Source organism: Myotis myotis, unplaced genomic scaffold (genome assembly GCF_014108235.1).
Source record: "Myotis myotis isolate mMyoMyo1 unplaced genomic scaffold, mMyoMyo1.p scaffold_m19_p_41, whole genome shotgun sequence".
Taxonomy (NCBI): Eukaryota; Metazoa; Chordata; class Mammalia; order Chiroptera; family Vespertilionidae; genus Myotis; species Myotis myotis.
Window position 1 is genome coordinate 557,506 of NW_023416348.1, and position 19,176 is coordinate 576,681.

Here is a 19,176-nt window from a genome sequence, read left to right on the forward strand (position 1 = left end):
CCTGGACGGGTGGCTCAATCGTTATCCAGGCCGGAAGCATGAGACTGGGGTTCAGAGGCTGGGTGCCCACGCGGAAGTACACGCCGCCCCTGGAATCACAGGCCCACACGTGCTGGTTTCCACACGCCAAGCTCGTCAGTTTTGCAGCTCCTGGAGACAAGGAAACACACAAACACGAGTTACTTCTGTAAAATGACTACTCTTTCACGGACTCTATCAACTTTAATTTTATTTTGCAAAGGAAGAGATGAGGAGCGTGACCAAGACCACCTGCCAGGCGCCACACAGCAGCCCCTCTGTACCAGGCGAGGCCGTCCCGGTGCCGTCAGCCTGGGGCCCTGAGCCACTGAGCACGGGGACTCGTATCTCCACGTGGGCCTATGGTTAGCGCCTTCAGAGGCGATATTACCAGCAACAGCAATAGGGACGAGCGGAGAGGATGCTCCCTTCACTGCTGACCCAGCTGGAGGTAAGGTGAGCGAACACAGCCCCCGAACCTTCACTGTTCTGTTCCTCTTTCTCCTTGTGGATTAAGCTGATTTGAAGAGGTAGGGAGGAAGGAGGAGCCTTTAAAGAGAAACCACATTTGATTGACAGTCTCTCTGGCAACCACCAACAGCTGCTGTGGGGCCGGGTTGCAGTCAGGCCCTCACTTTGAACCTCATCACAGCACCCAGTGTCCTGTCCACGTGAGGCCATCGGGACCAGACATGGAGGCATGTGCCCAGGGTCCCACGGTGGGGACGTGGCTCAGCCAGGAGGCTGAGGGTGAACTGAGGGTGAAGCCAGGGTGGCCTGACCCCACACCAGCTACCTTGGCCCCTGGGAAACCACATCCAGAGCGCAGACCTCACGGTTCAGCTCCATCAGCTCTGACACATGGACCGACCTGGTCACCCCGTCCTGTCAAGTTATGGGCCATTTTACCACCCCAGAGGGTTGCCTCAGGCCCCTTCCCATCACTGCCAGGCCACGACCCTGTGGATTTCTACCACAGGGAGTCTGGCCTCGCCTAGGCCTCCACGGAAACAGTCCCAGGTGCACGCTGGGTGTGGCTTCTCCCGCTCAGGGCCCCTCTTTCACGGCCGAGGACGATTCCCCTGCAGCAAACACCACGCGAGCCCATCCATTCACCTGCGAGGCACCTTTGGGCCACCTCCGCGCCTTGCTGTTGGGAGGAAAGCTGCTCTGCGCATTCTGGCAGACCTCTGGGAGCAGTGGTTTCTCTGGAGTAACGCCCAGGAGTGGAGCTTCTGGGCCCCAGAACAGATGTTCACCTGGCCAGTGTCCCCAGTGACATGACACCCCCACCAGCATCCGCTGCGGCACCTCTTCTGTCACCCCTCCTAGTAGGTGTGAGGGCATCTTGCCGCGTTTAACCTGCATGTGCCGAGAGCCCTGGTGCGGAGGCAACGGATGTGCTTCCGGGGCACTTGTGTGTCTTCTCTTGAGAAGTGTCCATTCAGGTCTTTGCCCATTTTTCAAGCCGAGTGGTTTGTCATCGATGACGAAGCCAAAGGGCGGGTCATCTGGACTTTAAAACTGGGGAAGAGGTGGTGCGGCTGCCCTTGCTGGCGGCGCTGCCTTGGCACCCCACGCAGTTGCCCTGGTATCGGATGACTGCCACGTGTCTGCACCAATGGGCACAGGTCTTGCTGTAGCAATCCTGTCACGTGCCTTTAGTATGAGACAAACTTAGAAGTAGAACTCCCACAACACAGAAGTCCTCAGCACCCCTTTGTGCATTTCTCAAAGACGATGATTTCTCTTATGCTGAAATTAACTGCCTTTTCCTCTCAATATTTTATAGGATGGCTTACCAGGGAGTTCAAGAGACTCCCTAGGGATCTAAGTTACGTATTAAAACATTTGCACCAATCAAAGTAAAGGAGCTTCAGCAGTAAGTCCCAGAAGTAGCTGAGAAATGCTAACTGGAAGGCAATGCTATGCTGGGGTCTGCAGCCGCCCTGAGAGCAGCTCCAGGCAGCAGCTGCCTTGGGAGTCACCTGGGGGGAGGCACCTGGGGGGAGACACCTGGGGGAGAGGCACCTGGGGGGAGGCACCGGGGGGAGAGGCACCTGGGGGGAGGCACCTGGGAGGAGTTACCTGGGGGGAGTTACCTGGGGGAGAGGCACCTGGGGGGAGGCACCTGGGGGGAGGCACCTGGGAGAGAGGCACACTGGCGGCCACTCAGAGCGAGGGGACACACCATGCAGAGCACAGTCACAGTATCAGGGGCACATTCCTTTAGAATACAGAAGCTGCTGGAACCTCAATGGCCTCAACCAGCTGATCCTGGACTGAAGAGCAGGGCAAAGCAGAGAACAGCCCACGGGGGCTCACTCTGCTTTCCCGGCTCTGGTCCGTCACAGAGGGAGGGGGAGGTCGAGGCAGGTGGCAGACACCCTGCCCTCTCACACACTCCATGGCTCTCAGTCCTGAGTTAAGCCGGGCCCCATCCGGCCAGCGGGCTACGAGCAGAAGTGACTGTCCCTCCTGAACGGAACCACTGGAGCTGGCGCAGGGCCCTCCAGCTGCAGTGTCTGAGGGGCCAGGGCGCAGAGCACCGGGGGGACCAGTGCTCCCACCCCGGGCACGATGGCCCTAAGAGACCGAGGCTGACAGCCAAGCTGGCGGGAGAGTAGGTGGCGTTCACTGTGAAGTCGCTGATACTGGGGCCTGTCGCTACACAGCCCAACCAACACACGCAATTTTCCTGCCACTTTCGGGTTTTTCTCTCCCATTAAAAAAAAGTTTTAATTACTTTATTCAACAGATCAGACTTCTTCCCTTAACAGCAAGTGGCACCTACTTGGTGTTTTACTGTATCGGGCTGCACACTTTCCTGCACACATTTCCAAAGGCATGACTGACACCAAGCACTTCCCCATCCCGCACTGAGACCCATGACTGTCATCACAGACCGCACTGTGCTGACCCGTGCCTGACAGTGCACATGTGCCAGGGCTCTTAAACATCCACAAAGGATGCCAACTGTGGGGAGCGGATATAGGGTTAAGCCTCCGACTGACCTGTTGGCAAAGTCACAAACAGGTCTTCGAGTCTTAATCCAATCTGAGAGGTGGCCGCTGATTTACACGCGTTAGCATTTAAAAAATAAAAAAGGGGGAATTTGCCAGAAGCTGGCCCATCCTTGCTGCTTGACAGTCACTGCAGGGAAGAAACATCTGCACAGCATATGTTTCAAGGGACCTGGGGTATATGGCATACTGTTCTTAATATGTTTGCTCCCCTTCTTAGCGCTACGTGTTCTAACCAGGGATCACCTCTCCGGGAAAGGTTGTTTCCCCAGGTGGGGATTTTTCCCTGGAGTTAGGGATTAACAGGACCAAGGAAGGGAATCAGTAAAACCCCTTAACTAAGTGCCAGGTGGGTAGTTAGTCACTTTAACTACGAACAATCACGCTTAAGCTACATAATCTTTACTTAGGAGAATCTCCTTCAGTTACTTCCTTGTAGCTTAACAGAACAATAGAGTAGTGACCTTGGAATGGAGATAAGAAACGCCCTAATCTTTGGAATAGAATGGATAGGATTAAAATCAAATGGTATAAATACAGATGTAATGGGAGAATAAAGGGAGAACCTCGCTATGCTGATCAACTGAACACTGCCTCCGTCCACACCTTTGGGAACCTCTGGACCTGCTGGGGCTGGACCCCAACACCCAATTTGCTTCCAAAAACTACGGTTGTAATAAATTGCAAATTCCATGCTGTTGTTATAACCGGGCTCAATAGCGTAACATTTAAGAATTCTCTTCATTTCACCTAAAGCAGCAATTGATTTGGTAGTTTGCACAGGGGCAGAAGAGGGATGCTACCCCTTTAAGAAGAAATTAAAGGCAGAAACTGTGTTCATGACTTGACACTTTGCTCCTTAAAATTGCAACTTCTGTGTGCCATATGGGGAAGACCAGTGACATTCCAGACTTTACAATGACCTGGCACAGCCAAGGTCAATACCAGCACGAGGTAGCCCAGCTCTCATGGTCGGCACTGGGAAGACAGGCTTTCATTTGAAGGTTCTAAGGCCGGGGCACTAGTACCGAGAGGCCAGGACTGAGAGCAGGGGCCAGCCATCTCTGAGGCAGCTCACATTCCACAGGATGCTCCTGCCACCATCTCTCCACGGTGGGCGCTGTTCCCCTTAGGAAGGTGAGGAACTGGGTTTAATGGGAAGACAGCAGCTTGCCAGGCCCAGCTCTGGGCACAGCCAGCACTGCCTCTGCTGTGAGTCCCGCTCCTCAGCCTGGCCTCCTGCCACCTGCTGTGTGACCCACTCTGGGCTTGGCTGGATCCTGGCACTGGTTTGCTAAGGATGAATTTTTTTTTTTTTGCCAAGGATGAATTTGCAGGCAGGAGGCTGGGCGGCTCCGTTCTCTGCGCCTGCACCACCGGCAGCAAGCACCCACTGCCTGTGCTCAGACGACCAAGCACATCCCGACTCAGATGCAGCTCCCCCTCAAATGGAGACTCACATCCCCCAAAGCTGTTTCTCCCCAGAAAGCATGGCCACCACCCCAGTGAAGCCCAAAGGCACTGCCAAGCCCTGCCCTGCTCGAGTGGCCAGCTGTGCCAGGAGGAACGGGCTGAACATGCAGGGAGGCAGGGCTGTGGGCTGGAGCCTGGAGCAGGGAGCCCCCGGTGGAGCTGGTGTGCTGGGTGGAGCCAGGCACGATGCCCACTCCCTCTGCACCAAGCTCTCAGCGTGGCAGGACAAACCACACCTGGGCTTTGCGCCTTCACCAGGAACCTCGGCATCTCCCACACAGGTCTGGCTGGGGCTGTGGGGGTGGGCTGGGGCAGGCAGGAGGGCCACGGCCATCAGTGACAACTAACAACGGCTGGCAAATGCTCTCAAAGGCGGAACAGTGGCCCTGGTGCTGGGATTAGGTTCAAAAGACAGTGTGAGGACGTGTACCCGGGTTGCAGGTTCAATCCTGGCCCTAGTCAGGCTCCTACGGGAGGCAACCAATCGATGTGTCTCTCTCACATCTGTGTCTCTCTCCCTAAAAGTCAAGGAAAAAAAATATCCGTTGGGTGAGGATTAACAAACAAACACAAAAACATGACCCTGGGCGATGCCTAGCTCTGGCCAGAGTGAGCTTGCCTAGTGGAGGGCCGCCGGCTGCTGCAGCTGCAGCTGCGCTGGATGTGTGGGGCCTGGCTGGACAACAGATGAAGGTCTCCGCATGGCACTCTGTGGAGTCACCTGGGCTGAGACCTGTGGTGGGTGGTGAGCGGCCCCTGCATCAGGAGGTGCAGCCTTCTTGCTCTTCCCGCTCCATGTCTGTGTGGAGGACTTGTGGCTGAATTCTCAAACAGCAAGAGCTTGCACAGCAATGCTGGCTGTCAGTTCACCGGGAGACCATATGGCAGAGTATTTCTAGGGCCCATCTGGACCCTCTGGAGCCCCTGGCACACCCTCTGCCTCAGACCAGCCACACCTAAGCTGCCGTTCAATCAAGAATCTGCCTGTAGCCCTAACCGGTTTGGTTCAGTGGGTAGAGCGTCGGCCTGCGGACTCAAGGGTCCCAGGTTCGATTCTGGTAAAGGGCCTGTACCTTGGTTGCGGGCACATCCCCAGTGGGGAGTGTACAGTAGGCAGCTGATCGATGTTTCTCTCTCATTGATGTTTCTAACTCTCTCTCCCTCTCCCTCTCCCTTCCTCTCTGTAAAAAAATCAGTAAAATATATTAAAAAAAAAAAAAAAAAAGAATCTGCCTGAATAACCTTGTTTGGGCTCATCCTATTACCTCATTTCTTAGAACACAAATGAATGATTTATCAAAGGCACCTGCTGTGTGGCCCGCCCTGTAACCAGAGGAGACTCGGAGAAGAGCAGTGGGAGGTGCAGTGTCAATCCGTCTGACTGAGCACCGAGCCTTGCTAGCTGAGCACCGAGCCTTGCTGAGCACCGAGCCTTGCTAGCTGAGCACCGAGCCTTGCTGAGCACCGAGCCTTGCTAGCTGAGCACCGAGCCTTGCTGAGCACCGAGCCTTGCTGAGCACCGAGCCTTGCTAGCTGAGCACCGAGCCTTGCTGAGCACCGAGCCTTGCTAGCTGAGCACCGAGCCTTGCTGAGCACCGAGCCTTGCTGAGCACCGAGCCTTGCTAGCTGAGCACCGAGCCTTGCTGAGCACCGAGCCTTGCTAGCTGAGCACCGAGCCTTGCTGAGCACCGAGCCTTGCTGAGCACCGAGCCTTGCTAGCTGAGCACCGAGCCTTGCTAGCTGAGCACCGAGCCTTGCTGAGCACCGAGCCTTGCTAGCTGAGCACTGAGCCTTGCTAGCTGAGCACCGAGCCTTGCTAGCTGAGCACCGAGCCTTGCTCGCTGAGCAGCTATTCTATGCTGGGAGGAGAGAGTAAACGGGTCACTGATGCTGGTGCAGGACACACCATTTTTCAGGCTGTAAAGCACGAAGCTGCATGCCATATTCAGACTGGCAGAGGCAATGGCACCAACGGGATTACTTGAAGCAGTTCTTTGCGGCAGCTTCCTCTGAGTCTGCTCCTCCTGAGCCTGAAAACCCCCAAACAAGGTGGGAGTGAAGCTCCTACAAAAGTAAGCAGCCCATTTAATCTGCAGGAGCAGCTAATCAACCTCCTGAAAGCCAGCAGTTTACGAAGTGTCATACGAGAATTCACACAAGTGGGACCCAGGGGCCCGTCACATCCACAGGCACGACACACAGGACGGCATACCTAGCTGGGCAAGGTCCAGCCGGGTCCAGTGCAGGCCGGTGGGGCAGCTGGCGGACAGCGTCCTGATGAATACCTGGCCCAGGCTGTCCAGCGCCCACAGAGCGTCCTGGCAGGCGGCGTAGGCTCTCATCTCGGTGTCGGGAGGCAGTTGCACCGTGGACGGGCGGGACTGCGCGTGCTGGGCGCCCACGCTGCACAGGTCCTTGCTGCCCTGGCACAGCCACAAGGAGCTGCCTGCAGGAGAGTTCAGGGGTGTCACTGACAAAAGCAGCCGCTGCCTCTGGACAGCTGACACCAACGGCTCCCTTGCTCCCTCGCCACCGTGACAGAAGCTCCATGTGCTTTAAGGTAGCGTTGGAGGGCACACCACGACTGAGCAAGAAACAAGCCCAGATATTTTAAAGAAGTGAGGGAAAGCAGGGCTTCTGGGGTTTTAGGAAGGCTATGTTGGCCCAGTGGCTCTGACCCAGGACGTGCTATGATGAAAGACTTGGTGTGTTCCCTCCGCGCTCTGGAGGGCGTGGGGTCAGAGGGCCTCAGAAGCACAGAGCCCAGGGGCTGGCCTGCTCTGCAGGGGGCTGGGGCTGGGCCTGCAGAAGCTGAAAGCCTTCCCTTCCCGTCCCTCCACCATGTTCAGATCCTTAGGTGAAGAAGATGCAGCTTAAAATGCGAATAACCCCCAGGAAGTGAAAGCGTGGCACATGCATGATCTACAACACGATCTAAACCTGTGGCCGGGATGTTTTGGAATTCAAGATTCCTTTGGTTTGAAGGCCTAGGCCAGTGATGGCGAACCTATGACACGTGTGTCAGAGGTGACACGCGAACTCCTTTTTTTGGTTGATTTTTCTTTGTTAAATGGCATTTAAATATATAAAATAAATATCAAAAATATAAGTCTTGGTTTTACTCTGGTTGCAAACATCAAAAAATTTCTATATGTGACACGGCACCAGAGTTAAGTTAGGGCTTTTCAAATGCCGACACGCCGAGCTCAGAAGGTTCGCCGTCACTGGCCTAGGGCAGTACCTCGGCCTGTGTTAAGTCCAGGCCGGCAGCGCCCGGTAGCAGTAACACCGCTGCAGCGCGTCAGTCAGCGTGCGCAGGCCCCTGGCTGCTGCGCCATGGCCCGCTGCGATGGCTGGAAGTCACTGCTGCCAGCCCCGGCGGCTACTGCATGTTCCCCTCCTCAGGACGTGCTGTCACGACTCCCTCAGCTCCACTGCTCTGGATCCTGCTCTCCTGGTCAAGTGGGCCCAGCCCCGGGGCCCTCGGCTCAGCCCACAAGGGCTACTGGCCTGTGACACAAGCCGCCTTGTCTCTGTTCACTCAGCCACGCCCCCACCCCAGCAAGGCCACAGGCAGACTGTGGCTTTCACTACCACGGCCACGGCACTGCTCTCCACCAACCTTCCTTTGTGGGAGCAGGGGAGGCCAACACAAAGGCCCATTTGGTAGCAGAAGCTGTCCCGCGGGGAACAACGTTGTTCCAGTGAGTGCCTGGAAAGAAGAACCAGAAGCAGGTGTTAGAGAAAGAAGGAACTAACCACCCCCCGGGGCGTGGGTGCTAGACCACAGCAGGCCCTGCAGCTCCCTGCTGGGTCCGGCCTGTCCTTACATGGAGGGCTGAGCCAGCACTCGAGAGCCGGCCTGGCCCTCTGTGGGCACCGGCAAGCAGAGCCAGACTTGCCCAGGGGCGAGGAGCTGGTGAAAACCCACCAAGCAGGGGTGCGCTTACAGGGAGGACGGGTGCGCGTGGACTTGCACCGCATCACCCATCTGGCTAGAGCCTGGCATTTTCAACAGCATGATAATGTTCCTCCAGGAAAGGGACTATTCTCTCTTCTTAGGCTCTTCAGGTTCTGGGTGGTTTCTCATTTAAATAAAAAATTATTAATGTAAAACTGAGCTCCATTTGCTTTCTATCATAATAGGTCCCCAGTGGAGACTGATCGCACACCACCAGACCCTGGGATCCAAGCGGCAGCAACGACAGATGAAGGAGGGAAACGGACAGGCACCAAGAATGCCTCCGTCCCGATCACCCCACACTGGCCTGTCGCCTTCGCAGGCTGAGCGCCTGACGCTTTCCTTGACGTGCCGGCCCCTTCCTCTGAGGGAAGCTGCCTCAGGCGCGTGAAGTCTAAGCAGTGCACCCACCGATGAGACTCCCCTTGGCGACGTGGAGGTCATTCTTGCCCGAGGAGATCCAGACGCCGCTGTTGTTGACCCCCAGGAGGCTGGGCTGGCACTGAAGCTGCTGAGACCAAAACGCCGTGCGCAGCTTGTCGGCCACCTTTTCCACGGGCGCCTGGGCCGCCGTAGCCACCGAGTGTGTGGCGTGCATGATGGTCTGGAACAGGCTGCACTGGTCGAACACCACGTAGTCTGTGATGCTCACCTGCGGGGACGGGCAGACACGGTCAGGGCCGCCCTCCCGCCGCGTGCACGTGCGTCAGTGAGGACGGAGCGGTCAGGACACCACCGAGCTGCTGTCGTGACCCCGGGGAGTTGGAGTTAGAGGCGGAAAATGTCACCTTTCATACACTCTTCTATCACGTGGATCTGTTACAAGCCTGTGACTGAACATCACCCCCTTACACCTCCACGTCTTTTGTTCCAGTTAGTGAGAGAGAATTGTTTTGTTTTTAAATTTAGGTATTTCTCATGGGCACCCATGTACAATACTTAAACTATACAATAATAAGACTTAAGAAGGTAATATACGTAATAATTTATTATCTAAACCAGGCCTGTTAGTCCTTATGCCAGGCCAACAGCCTAAAGCCCCCTCTTGGACTGAAGGCAGCACCTGGCTCAGATGCCAGGCCCTTGCTTCTCTCACGTGACCTGAAAGGTGCTTTTCCAGGTGCCTCCTGAGGAGACCCCTCCTGCTCTTTCTAAAAGGCTTTCACACACGTATCTGCCCTGCTGGGCTTAACCACAGGGGACTCGCTGCCCTATTCCTAGGATAGTCTCGTGCAGGTGACGGGCCCAAGTCTCGCACAAGGAACTGTTGAGTGAAAGGGACCTCCATTTACAAACACAGGGACGAAAAGGAGATTCCTGTAAAAGTCAGTACTGGGTGCAAACACTGCCCTTGGTCAGTGTGAGCTGCCGCCCTAACCGAAGCAGAAGCACAGGCTTCACCGTCGGGCCCCCGAGGCCCCGTTCTCAGCCCGGAGCCCTCAGAATGCTGGGCCCGCACACGCTGGCGCTGTGACCACTCGGGGAGGCCGCGCTTCCTGGTGTGTGCACCTCGCCAAGGCCACACCAGGTCTGGGACAGACGCAGTCCCAGCACCCAGGACCTGCGGATGAGCAGGATGCAGATGTAAATAAAGTTGAGCAGCCAAACAGTGCTGCTCTCATGCTACAAAGAGTCAGTCTTTAGTAATTACACTAACTGCTTTCAAATACCTCAAAGGTGATTCTGCCGATTAAATTTCTCTAAAGATAATGATCTGAACATTATGATAAAACGTACCTGCTTTCCTCTTGGCTACTTAAAAACAGAATTTAGTACGCACGTACAGGTGAGCGTGTGTGTGTGCGTGTGCATGTGCAACCATGTAACATGGTGACGAGTAGAGAGACAGTATTTTAAGGCCCTCGTGTAACTCTTCGAGTGGCACCTGGCCTGTAGATTAGAGACGTCTGTACACATACGCACACTCATCAAAGAGCAAACACACCGACTTCCCTGCATTCACACCTCAAGGACCAAGAGCAACAAGGCAGGTCTGAGGCGACAGTGAGACCTGAGGCCGTGGACACCACGCTGAAGCGACGCTGCGTGTTTACAGCTGCGAGGGCAGCGCAGCCTCACCCGCCCCACAGGGGGAGTAGACGCCCCTTTGAGAACATCCCAGCCACCTGGCTGGCACCAAGTCACGAAAGGGGGCTGATGACACCCTCCCTTTTGGGAGCCAGCGGAGGGTTCCCCTGTTGAAATGCCTCCCACTCAGAGGACTTCCGAACAAGCAGAGAGAGAGGGACTGTAATTGTGGGTTGGGTTTCCCAACCCTATTGTCTAGTCTCTTTTCTTGGCGAGTCTGTCAGAATTAAACATCATTATCACCCAGGTCTTCGAATGGACGCCAAGGGTTTATTTCACGTAAAGTAGATTTCTAAACACCCACAGAAACAGCCTGCGCTCTGAGCAGAGCTCCGCGAGGCACCTCCTCAGGGGGGAAGTCTAGGTGTCTCCAGTTGCTGGGACCCAGCAATCTGACTCAGTAAACTGAGCACTGTTACTCACCCCCTCCCCCCCATCTCTTTAGGGCAAAGGGAGGGGCTGGAAGGGGGCAGCAGCCCCACCCCAGGGAGACCCGGGCCGACCGGAACACCCACTTGCCACCAGTGGTCGTCCTCCCCTTGGGGCTTCTTGGGAACAATGCCGGTTCTGAACCACAGGGTTCCGTGGATGTCCAGCGCCCACAGGGTCTGCTGGTCCCCGAGCGCCACACAAACAGGTTCCAAGGCCTGCCTTTCGCTGAAATGGAGGACGACATGGGAGTCAGCATCCAGGCGAAGCCCCAGAGGGCCTAGGACTGCCAGCAGAGGGCGCCCTGGGGGGTCGGCCTGGGAGAAGACACCCCACCCACAAGATCCCAGGAAGGAAGCCGCATTTTGAGTTAAGTTACTGTGCAACATCAATTGTTCAAACGCGTCGTAGCTTCTGAAAGACATACACAGACCCAGAATGACAGGAAAGCTCTTGGAAGAAAACAGCCTAAGAAAAAAGTGGGCAGAGGCCCAGCAGGAATCCAGGCCCCCAGGCGCCTCCCCCTCCCTGTCCCCCCTTCGCTGTGCCAGGCTGTGCCGGGCAGCTGCAGCTGGGCAGACGCCGCTCTCTCTGGGCTTCTGGTGCCATCTCACCAGCCTCCAGGCTCTGCTGGGCTCCACTCTGCGCGATGCCCTCGGCCTCCGCAGGTGGAGCCGGGGGCCCAGTGCTTGCTCCGCTCCCTGGTTCAGGAGCATCGGCACTAACCGAGGGGTCAGTTCACACTCCCACTGGGAGCTCTGTGAGGCAGGGCAGGCTCAGTGGTCTCCGCACATGCAGTGCAGCAGCTCTGGCTTACAATGGCGACTTGCTCAACTTTCCTGGGTTGCTAAATGCAAACCAATATCCTAATCTAATTTTCTAAGGGCTATTAATAATTTCATATTAGCAAGATGATTGGATAGTAATTCTGTAATTAAAATTTTGCAAGGCATAATGTAACCAATAAATTACAGTTCAGAGGTCAATTTCAATTGACTAGGAGGATAATAAAGAAAAGTATTTGGCTCTACAGCATCCGAGATTCTAAAGAGAACCCCCCCCCCCCCCCGGCCCCCGCCACTGGGCAGTTCTGAACAGACAGTCCTGAGAAACGGGTGGCGTGTGCGGCTCGGGGTTGCACAGGAGGCAGCAGCATTGACAAAGCTGTGCTCTGACCCAACATGCAGTGCGTCAGAGGTAGACAGAATGTGTCTCCAAGGTCAGGCTGCTCAAACCGGTTCCGACAACTGCAGAGAACACCATTACCATGGAAACCCCCAGGGAACCAGCTCTTCCCGGGAAGGCTCCGCTGGACGCCTGAGGGGTGCCCTGCTGACAAGGACCAGAGGAGGGACACACAGGCCCGGTACCTGACGATGTCACACTTCCACTGCTCCCCTTCAGGACAGAGGCTGCTCACGCCCTCCCGGTACAGGAGGGCTCTCTGCTCCGTCAGCGCCCACACCACGCTGTTCCGGGCTGTCACCTGGGACAGTGGGTAAGGGCAGTCGACCTTTATGGCTCTGGCACAGGGGCGATCCACGCTGAGACCTGCCGGAGAGATGGACAGGAAGCCCCAAGCACACACAATCGGGCTGTCACACCTCACTGTCACGTTTACTTACTTTTCTTTTTGGTATTTTGCTATATTCCTTTGTAATAAGTGCTTTTTAAAAGATCTAGTCAGCCCCCGGCTGGGTGGCTCAATTGGTTGGAGCATCATCCACACACAGAGAGGACGCAGGTTTAATCTCTGGTTGGGGGTATGTACGGGAGGCAACCGGTCGGTTTCTCTCTCACATTGAAGTCCCCACCCGCCCCCTCTCTCAAATCAACAAAAACAATCTCAGGTGAGGATGAAAAATAAATAAATAAAATAAAAGGTCTAGTCAATTACCCAAGGGGAGGGAGGTGGGGGGAGGTAGAAGAGGGTTATTGGGGGATAAATGGTGATGGAAGGAGACTTGATTTTGGATGGTGAACACACAATATAATATACAGGTGATGTATTATAGAATAGTACCCAAAACCTATATAATTTTATTAACCAATGTCACCCCAGTAAGATCAATAAAAAAGGGAAAATAGGTGTTGTCAACACACACGGGGAAATGGTGCTGAAATGTAACATCAGGTGCAGCATTTCAGACGCCCTTGGGAAACCCAGGAGTAACAACCGAGTCTGGTACGTAAGGTGTCCTGACAGACGCGGGAAGCCCGTGCCAGAGCGAGATGCTAGCCTCTGGCTCCACCTAGTCGCCTGCTTTGCTCCCACGGCCTCTAGGATAACAGCTTCTTGCACACAGACGTGCTAATCGTTAGAGGAATTCTCCTTACCAGAAAGTGCCTCTCCCGAGGAGGTAAGTGAAGCGTGTAAGAATTAACGACTATTTATCAGAGATTTGCAGGAACCGCATGACCAGACTCACATCATTTGGCACAATCTTCCTTGGACCCTGCTGGTCCCAGATGTCTTCAGTCACCCGTCACCTCTTGCCCTCCCACTCCCCCTTCCCCAGACATAAAAGAAGCCTGAGCCTCCCATCTTCTAGGCTGGGGACTTCTCCGTAAATAAACCTCTCCTCACCCCAAATTCTGACACTGAGTTTGGCCTTTCGAAGCATCAGGCACAGGGCCTTTGGACGGGTAATACCCAAGCAAGAGAGCAGCCAGACCCCAAAGAACGGGGCCCAGGCCGAGAGCAGCCAGCTCTCAGAGATGCCCTTCCCTGTGGACATTGCACCCCTTGAGCCTCAGGGTGAGCAGAGGGGTCAGCAGCATCTGAGGCCTCCAGCCACCCTCTCAGAGCAGCTCCAACGAAGGGCCCCTCGCCCTGCTTTTACCTGGTGTGTGTGCGTGTGTGTGTGTGCGTGCGTGTGTGTGTGTGTGGAAGGGGTGCCCGTGTTAACACGAAGACCCCGTGTTTCCTAGGTGAACAGCATGGCCCATTGCTGGGGCAGCACCTGACTCCCCACGGGGCTCTCACCCTGCCTCCTGGCACCTCTGCCCAGCGAGCAGCAGGCCCTCCAGGAGAGCGGGCAGGACCTGCACCCCATATTGCGTGGTCTTCAATGTGCTCCCACTGGTCACACACACATCTTGCTCAATCGCAGGCCTTGGGGTGTACCTCCTCCCACAAACTAGGTGTGACTCACCTGCAGGACTTCTTCCCCGACAAGTCCTCGGGCCTCCCTGAGACTGTAACCCAGTAGGCCTAGGGCAGTGGTCGGCAAACTACAGCTCGCAAGCCACATGCGGCTCTTTGGCCCCTTGAGTGTGGCTCTTCCACAAAATGCCACGTGCGGGCCCTGACCAGTCTGGCTCAGTGGATAGAGCATCGGCCTGCGGACTGAAGGGTCCCAGGTTCGATTCTGGTCAAGGGCATGTGCCTTGGTTGCGGGCATATCCCCAGTGAGGGGTGTGCAGGAGGCAGCTGATCGATGTTTCTAACTCTCTATCCCTCTCCCTTCCTCTCTGTAAAGAATCAATAAAATATATTTTAAAAAAATACCACGTGCGGGCACACATGTACAGTGCGATTGAAACTTCGTGGCCTATGCGCAGAAATCGGTATTTTGTGGAAGAGCCACACTCAAGGGGCCAAAGCCGGAGTTTGTTGACCACTGGTCTAGGGGGTACAGGGCTCGTCTGAAACCACTGCCCTGGAGACTGCTGGTTATGAGGCCACCCGCTCCTCACCCCCAGGCAGGAGCACCCGTTTCCCCACCAAGAACCAAACTCAAATCCCCAGAGCTCCTTCCACTGGAAGGAAGACACAGAAGTAGGCCAGGGGCCAGGGCTGGCCCATGACCCAGGAGCTGCCCCCAGGGCTCCAGCAGGCTTCTGGGATGCGCTGGCCCTCCCACAGCTAGGCTCTGAATCTCCAGGAATCAGCCCTGATAGTTCGTAAGACTGATCACAACATTTGGCACCAGCAATACTGCTGGTTAGAAGACTGATCTTTACGGAAATCCAATATGGTCTCTTGACAACCAGAAAAGAGCTCCTGGCTCTGGCCGGTTGCTCAGTGGTTAGAGCACCAGCCTGCAGACTGAAGGACCCCGGGTTCAATTTCCAGTCAAGGGCACATACCTGGGTTGCAGATACCTGGGCCCAAGGTCGGGGCCCATGCAGGAAGCAACCAATCGATGTGTCTCTCTCACATCGATGTTTCTCTCTCTTTTCCTCTCTCCCACTCTCTAAAAATCAATGGAAAAATATCCTTGGGTGAGGATGAACAACAATAAGGAGAATTCCTGCCCCCATCCTCCCCAGTCCCGTGAATCACTGCTCTGGGACCCACATGGACACGGACTCTCATTAGACCCCTCTTAATAAACAAGTCCCCTGGGTCTCCTCCAGCAGCGAAGGTCCCCTCAGGGCAGTTTCCGTGAGCTATTTGGAGCAGACGACTCCTTGTTTTTCCTGACCTACATGTGAGTGCGTGCAGGGAGGCGGGCTGCGGCCTGAGAAGCCCAGGCCCTTCTCTCAGACCCCACCCTGTGGGTAAGTGACACTCAATGGCACGAGGAAGGAGAACAAGGTTCTGTTTCTGCTCCTAAGTAATCCCGTTCGTTCTTGCCCTACATTTGTCCTGGTTGAATTTGAATCAGCAGGAAATAGCGAGTATATCTAATGGCAAGCACTCTCTTTTTAGAAGGTGTTAATTTAAATGGCTTTTCAGTCATCTGATCGTTCCCACAAAGCAGGGCGCAGACAGCAGCCATCCCACCGGGCGCGCCGTTACCTGTCTGCAGGTACAGGTCTCCGTTGGTCCTGATGACCCAGGCAGCGTCCTCACTCAGTGCCACAAACACGGCCTGGGGCAGCGCCTCGTACCAGTGCCGTTTGCCCTTGATGGTCACTTTGCCACAAGCAAAAGCCCGGTTAGACTTCTGCTCAATCTTCCAGAGGAGGGCTCCTGTGCAGATAAAGCGCCCGTCAGATCATGTGGGAGCCTTCCCCTGGGCGCTGGGGAGGGGGTTCTCAACGTCGCCCTGGCTGCAGCCTCACTGGGAAGAGCCCTCAGTGCCAGGTCGATCTGGGGCCTCCACCTGCCAGTGTGGCTCTGGGTGTCCTGTCATGTAGTGTCGCCCATCTGGTCTCATCTGTGAAATGGCAAGACCACATCACCAACACAGCACAGGGGTGGCACCTCACGGCACTCATCACACTCAACAGGGGCGGGGCCTTCATGCCCAGGTGGCCGAGGTGAGCCCCCGTGAACACGGGAGTCGCAGTGGTGCCCTGCCGCGGGCGGGAGTCCTGCAGGTGTCAGAGGGGAGTCGCTTCCGGACCAGCTCCATGGACAAGATGCAGAGAAGGAGGCATCTGACCGGGGCTGTGCTTTCTTCACTCACGGGGTCTGATGGACATGAAGAAGGGGAGGGACGGCGAAAGGGAAGATGGGGGGCCTCGTAGACAGGGGGTGTGGCACAGGCTGGGCACCCAAGAGTGAGAAGCCACTGCCCAGGAATGACGGAAAGCACAGCAGCTGGACTAGAGGATGCGCCTGAGGAGAGGAAGCAGGACAGGTGCCCCAGCAAAGCTCCCCCTAAGTGCCATGGCTCAGGGCTCAGGTGCCGACACAGACACCCACCTTCTGGAGGCAGAGCTCTCACTGGAGAACGAGGGACAGGAAGGTTGGAAACATAAGGCAATGAACAGGGTCAGGGAAGAACCAAAGTGTCTAAATGGCTGAGGAGATGAGCCCAAAGGGGAATGACAGAAAGAACTGAAACACAATTGTAATGCTCACTGGTGGAGGAGGTGGTCTCAGTCAGCCTCTAAGGAAAAACACTTTTCAAACAAGCAAACCGGACAAGCTAGTATTTTAAACAGTGACAAAGCCCAGGGGGAGCTAAGGGAATCCACTGCGAAGGCACAGAGGACAGTCCAAGGTCAGACGCACTCTAGTAGGACTTCCTACCAGCACCCTAGCAACAAACCAGGTACTGCCGGCAGACACACAGAAACACCTCTGTTCTGCCTGCCCGCCCCCCAAGAGGCGAGGTGGGAAACACCACGACTGAACAGTGAGCAGGCACTGCAGCCCAGCGGCTCCTCATTCAGGGATGCCGGCACCGTTAGGTCAAAGTGGACGATCGTGGCAGCACACAATGGGTGCTTTTTCTTTCTACAGTCAGGGAGATCAGTCACCCAGAGAAAACATGACATAGCTCATTTAAAGATGATTTCTAAAAAGGAAACCAAATAGCCTGAACATATCCAACACATGCATCGGCCCATCTCCCTTAGTCCAGCTGCGTTACAGCAACGCTAAGAAACAGAAATGCATTTTATTTTTATAAGGAGCATGTTAACATCTCCCTCCATATCCTCAAAATTCAAGTTATTCGTCTAGCCTACAAAAAATGTTCACGTGTTACCGCTGCCATTAATAAAAAAACAAAAACTCAGACCGAACATCCCTTCACACTATTTAACTGATAGCAAACGAAGCATCTGTCTGGAGAAAGCCCTCCTCCTGGGGGAGGGGTGGGGGAGGGGGGAGAGAAGCTGGCTGTGGAATGGGCTGCAGGGAACCCCAGTGAGGGTGGTGACCCTGGGGCGGGAAGCAGAGCAAGCGAACCTGAGGGCGAGACTGCCACCTGCTGGACGGCATCTTCAAACTTCTGCCAGCGCAGCCCGGCGCCCCGCAAGGCACTGCAGAACAGGCCGCCTCTGTAGTCCAGGCACCAGACGTGCTTCTCGGAGACCCCCAGGCTGAGAATGCCGTGGCCGGGGCCAGAGTAGCCCATCCAGCTTTCTGCAAACTAAGGAGAGCGGTGAGTTCTGTGCAGAGCACGCGGCTGCGTTGCTGCAGTCACCCCGGGTAGCCCCGTGCTATGCCGTCCTTCCTGACGTCACGCTTCCAGGGCAGACCTGGCCCTGCCCACAGGAACAGCCCACCAACAGACGTGTCGGGGCAGCACCTCACCACCAGCATTAGCAGGAGCAGCTCCGCCACCATCTTGGTTGTGTGTGTTTTCATCAATTCTAAAGATATTTATTGTTGGAAATATGACAGATATCCATTTCCCCCCACTGACCCCTTCCAGCCCACACTTTCAGTCACTGTCCCAATCCTCGCGCACAAGGCACGGGGTGTGGCTCGTAGCAATCTGGCCGGGATGCTGTGGGGTGAACTGTGAGGACTAAGGTTTTCCTCAGGGGCATGAAGGCAGGAGAAAGGTCCTCAAAGTGCCAGGCACCCTCTCCTCTGGGGAAGGACTTTTCTAAGCTCTGGCCCGAATCCCCAGAGCCTGCCCCACACCGCGTCCGCCTGGCGATGCCGTTTGCTGTCACGTGCACTGTGGCATCCCCGGCTCCAAACAGCCGGCAACCGAGGCACTAGAACAGACAGACACGCCAGAGACTGACGGAGGCCAGGCCCTTGGCACTTCGTCCCAGAACCAGGGAGCTGTGCGTCCCACTTTCGAGACAGCAGGTCGAGAGGGGTCTGGGACCAGCCTGGCCTTTCACTGGCTACGTGTAAGCCACTCAACTGCCCCAAGGCTCCGTTTCTTTCTCTGTGAAGTGGGACAACAGCGCCTACCTCCTGGCTTGTTCTGTTTTTAGAGAAGTAACGAGTTAACTTGTGATGCCTGGCATGGTGCCTGCCCAAACGGCACCGTTACCAGCGCCGAGAACTGGGCGGGACGTGCAGGAAGCACAGGTGGCTGCCGCTCACACTCACAACCGCACTCACCCCCACTCGGTAGGAAAAGTTACCACACAGGGATCATTCTGAAACCAAATACCTCTAACAGTAATTACCTGCTCAGGGAAGTGAACACTAATTAAAAAGCACTTTTTAAATAAATGACCAAGGACGGTTCATAATCGTCTCCGGCTGCGTGGGCTCGGAGGCCCGAGGCACTGGACCCAGCCTGCGGGAGCCGTGGCGCCAGTGCTGCAGGCCGGGCCAGGGCCGGGCTCCTGCAGCCGGTGCCGTGGGCAGCCTGAGGCGGTGGCGAGGACAGTCCCTGCCTCCCCCTGCTCAGAGACCTCTCCACCGCCAGTGCTGGTCCTCTGCCCACCGGTGTCTGGAATGGCCCGGCCGCGTCAGGCCTCCCCGAGGCAACCAAAACTAGTGCCTGTGCTGGCAGGACGCTGCTTCTGCAGAGACGCGGGTTATGGAGCAGGGACACAGGTCAGCACGAATCCAGGCCATGCGCAGGC

General features: G+C 55.8%; 1 protein-coding gene across 5 annotated transcripts in view; it reads right to left on the bottom strand.

Moving 5' to 3' along the window:
- TECPR2 (tectonin beta-propeller repeat containing 2) overlaps window positions 1–19,176 on the bottom strand; it is a 66,119-nt gene that overhangs the window by 16,956 nt on the left and 29,987 nt on the right. For 3 of the 5 annotated variants that reach the window (XM_036306512.1, XM_036306513.1, XM_036306516.1), the window contains exons 10-18: window positions 17,585–17,768; window positions 16,047–16,100; window positions 15,740–15,913; window positions 12,363–12,543; window positions 11,079–11,220; window positions 8,887–9,127; window positions 8,137–8,226; window positions 6,727–6,960; window positions 2–150 (exon numbers count right to left, since the gene is read on the bottom strand). In XM_036306512.1, coding sequence (XP_036162405.1) covers window positions 2–150; window positions 6,727–6,960; window positions 8,137–8,226; window positions 8,887–9,127; window positions 11,079–11,220; window positions 12,363–12,543; window positions 15,740–15,913; window positions 16,047–16,100; window positions 17,585–17,768 — 1,449 coding nt within the window. The remainder of the gene's footprint in view (window position 1; window positions 151–6,726; window positions 6,961–8,136; window positions 8,227–8,886; window positions 9,128–11,078; window positions 11,221–12,362; window positions 12,544–15,739; window positions 15,914–16,046; window positions 16,101–17,584; window positions 17,769–19,176) is intronic. The other 2 variants (XM_036306517.1, XM_036306515.1) reach the window with 2 other exon arrangements.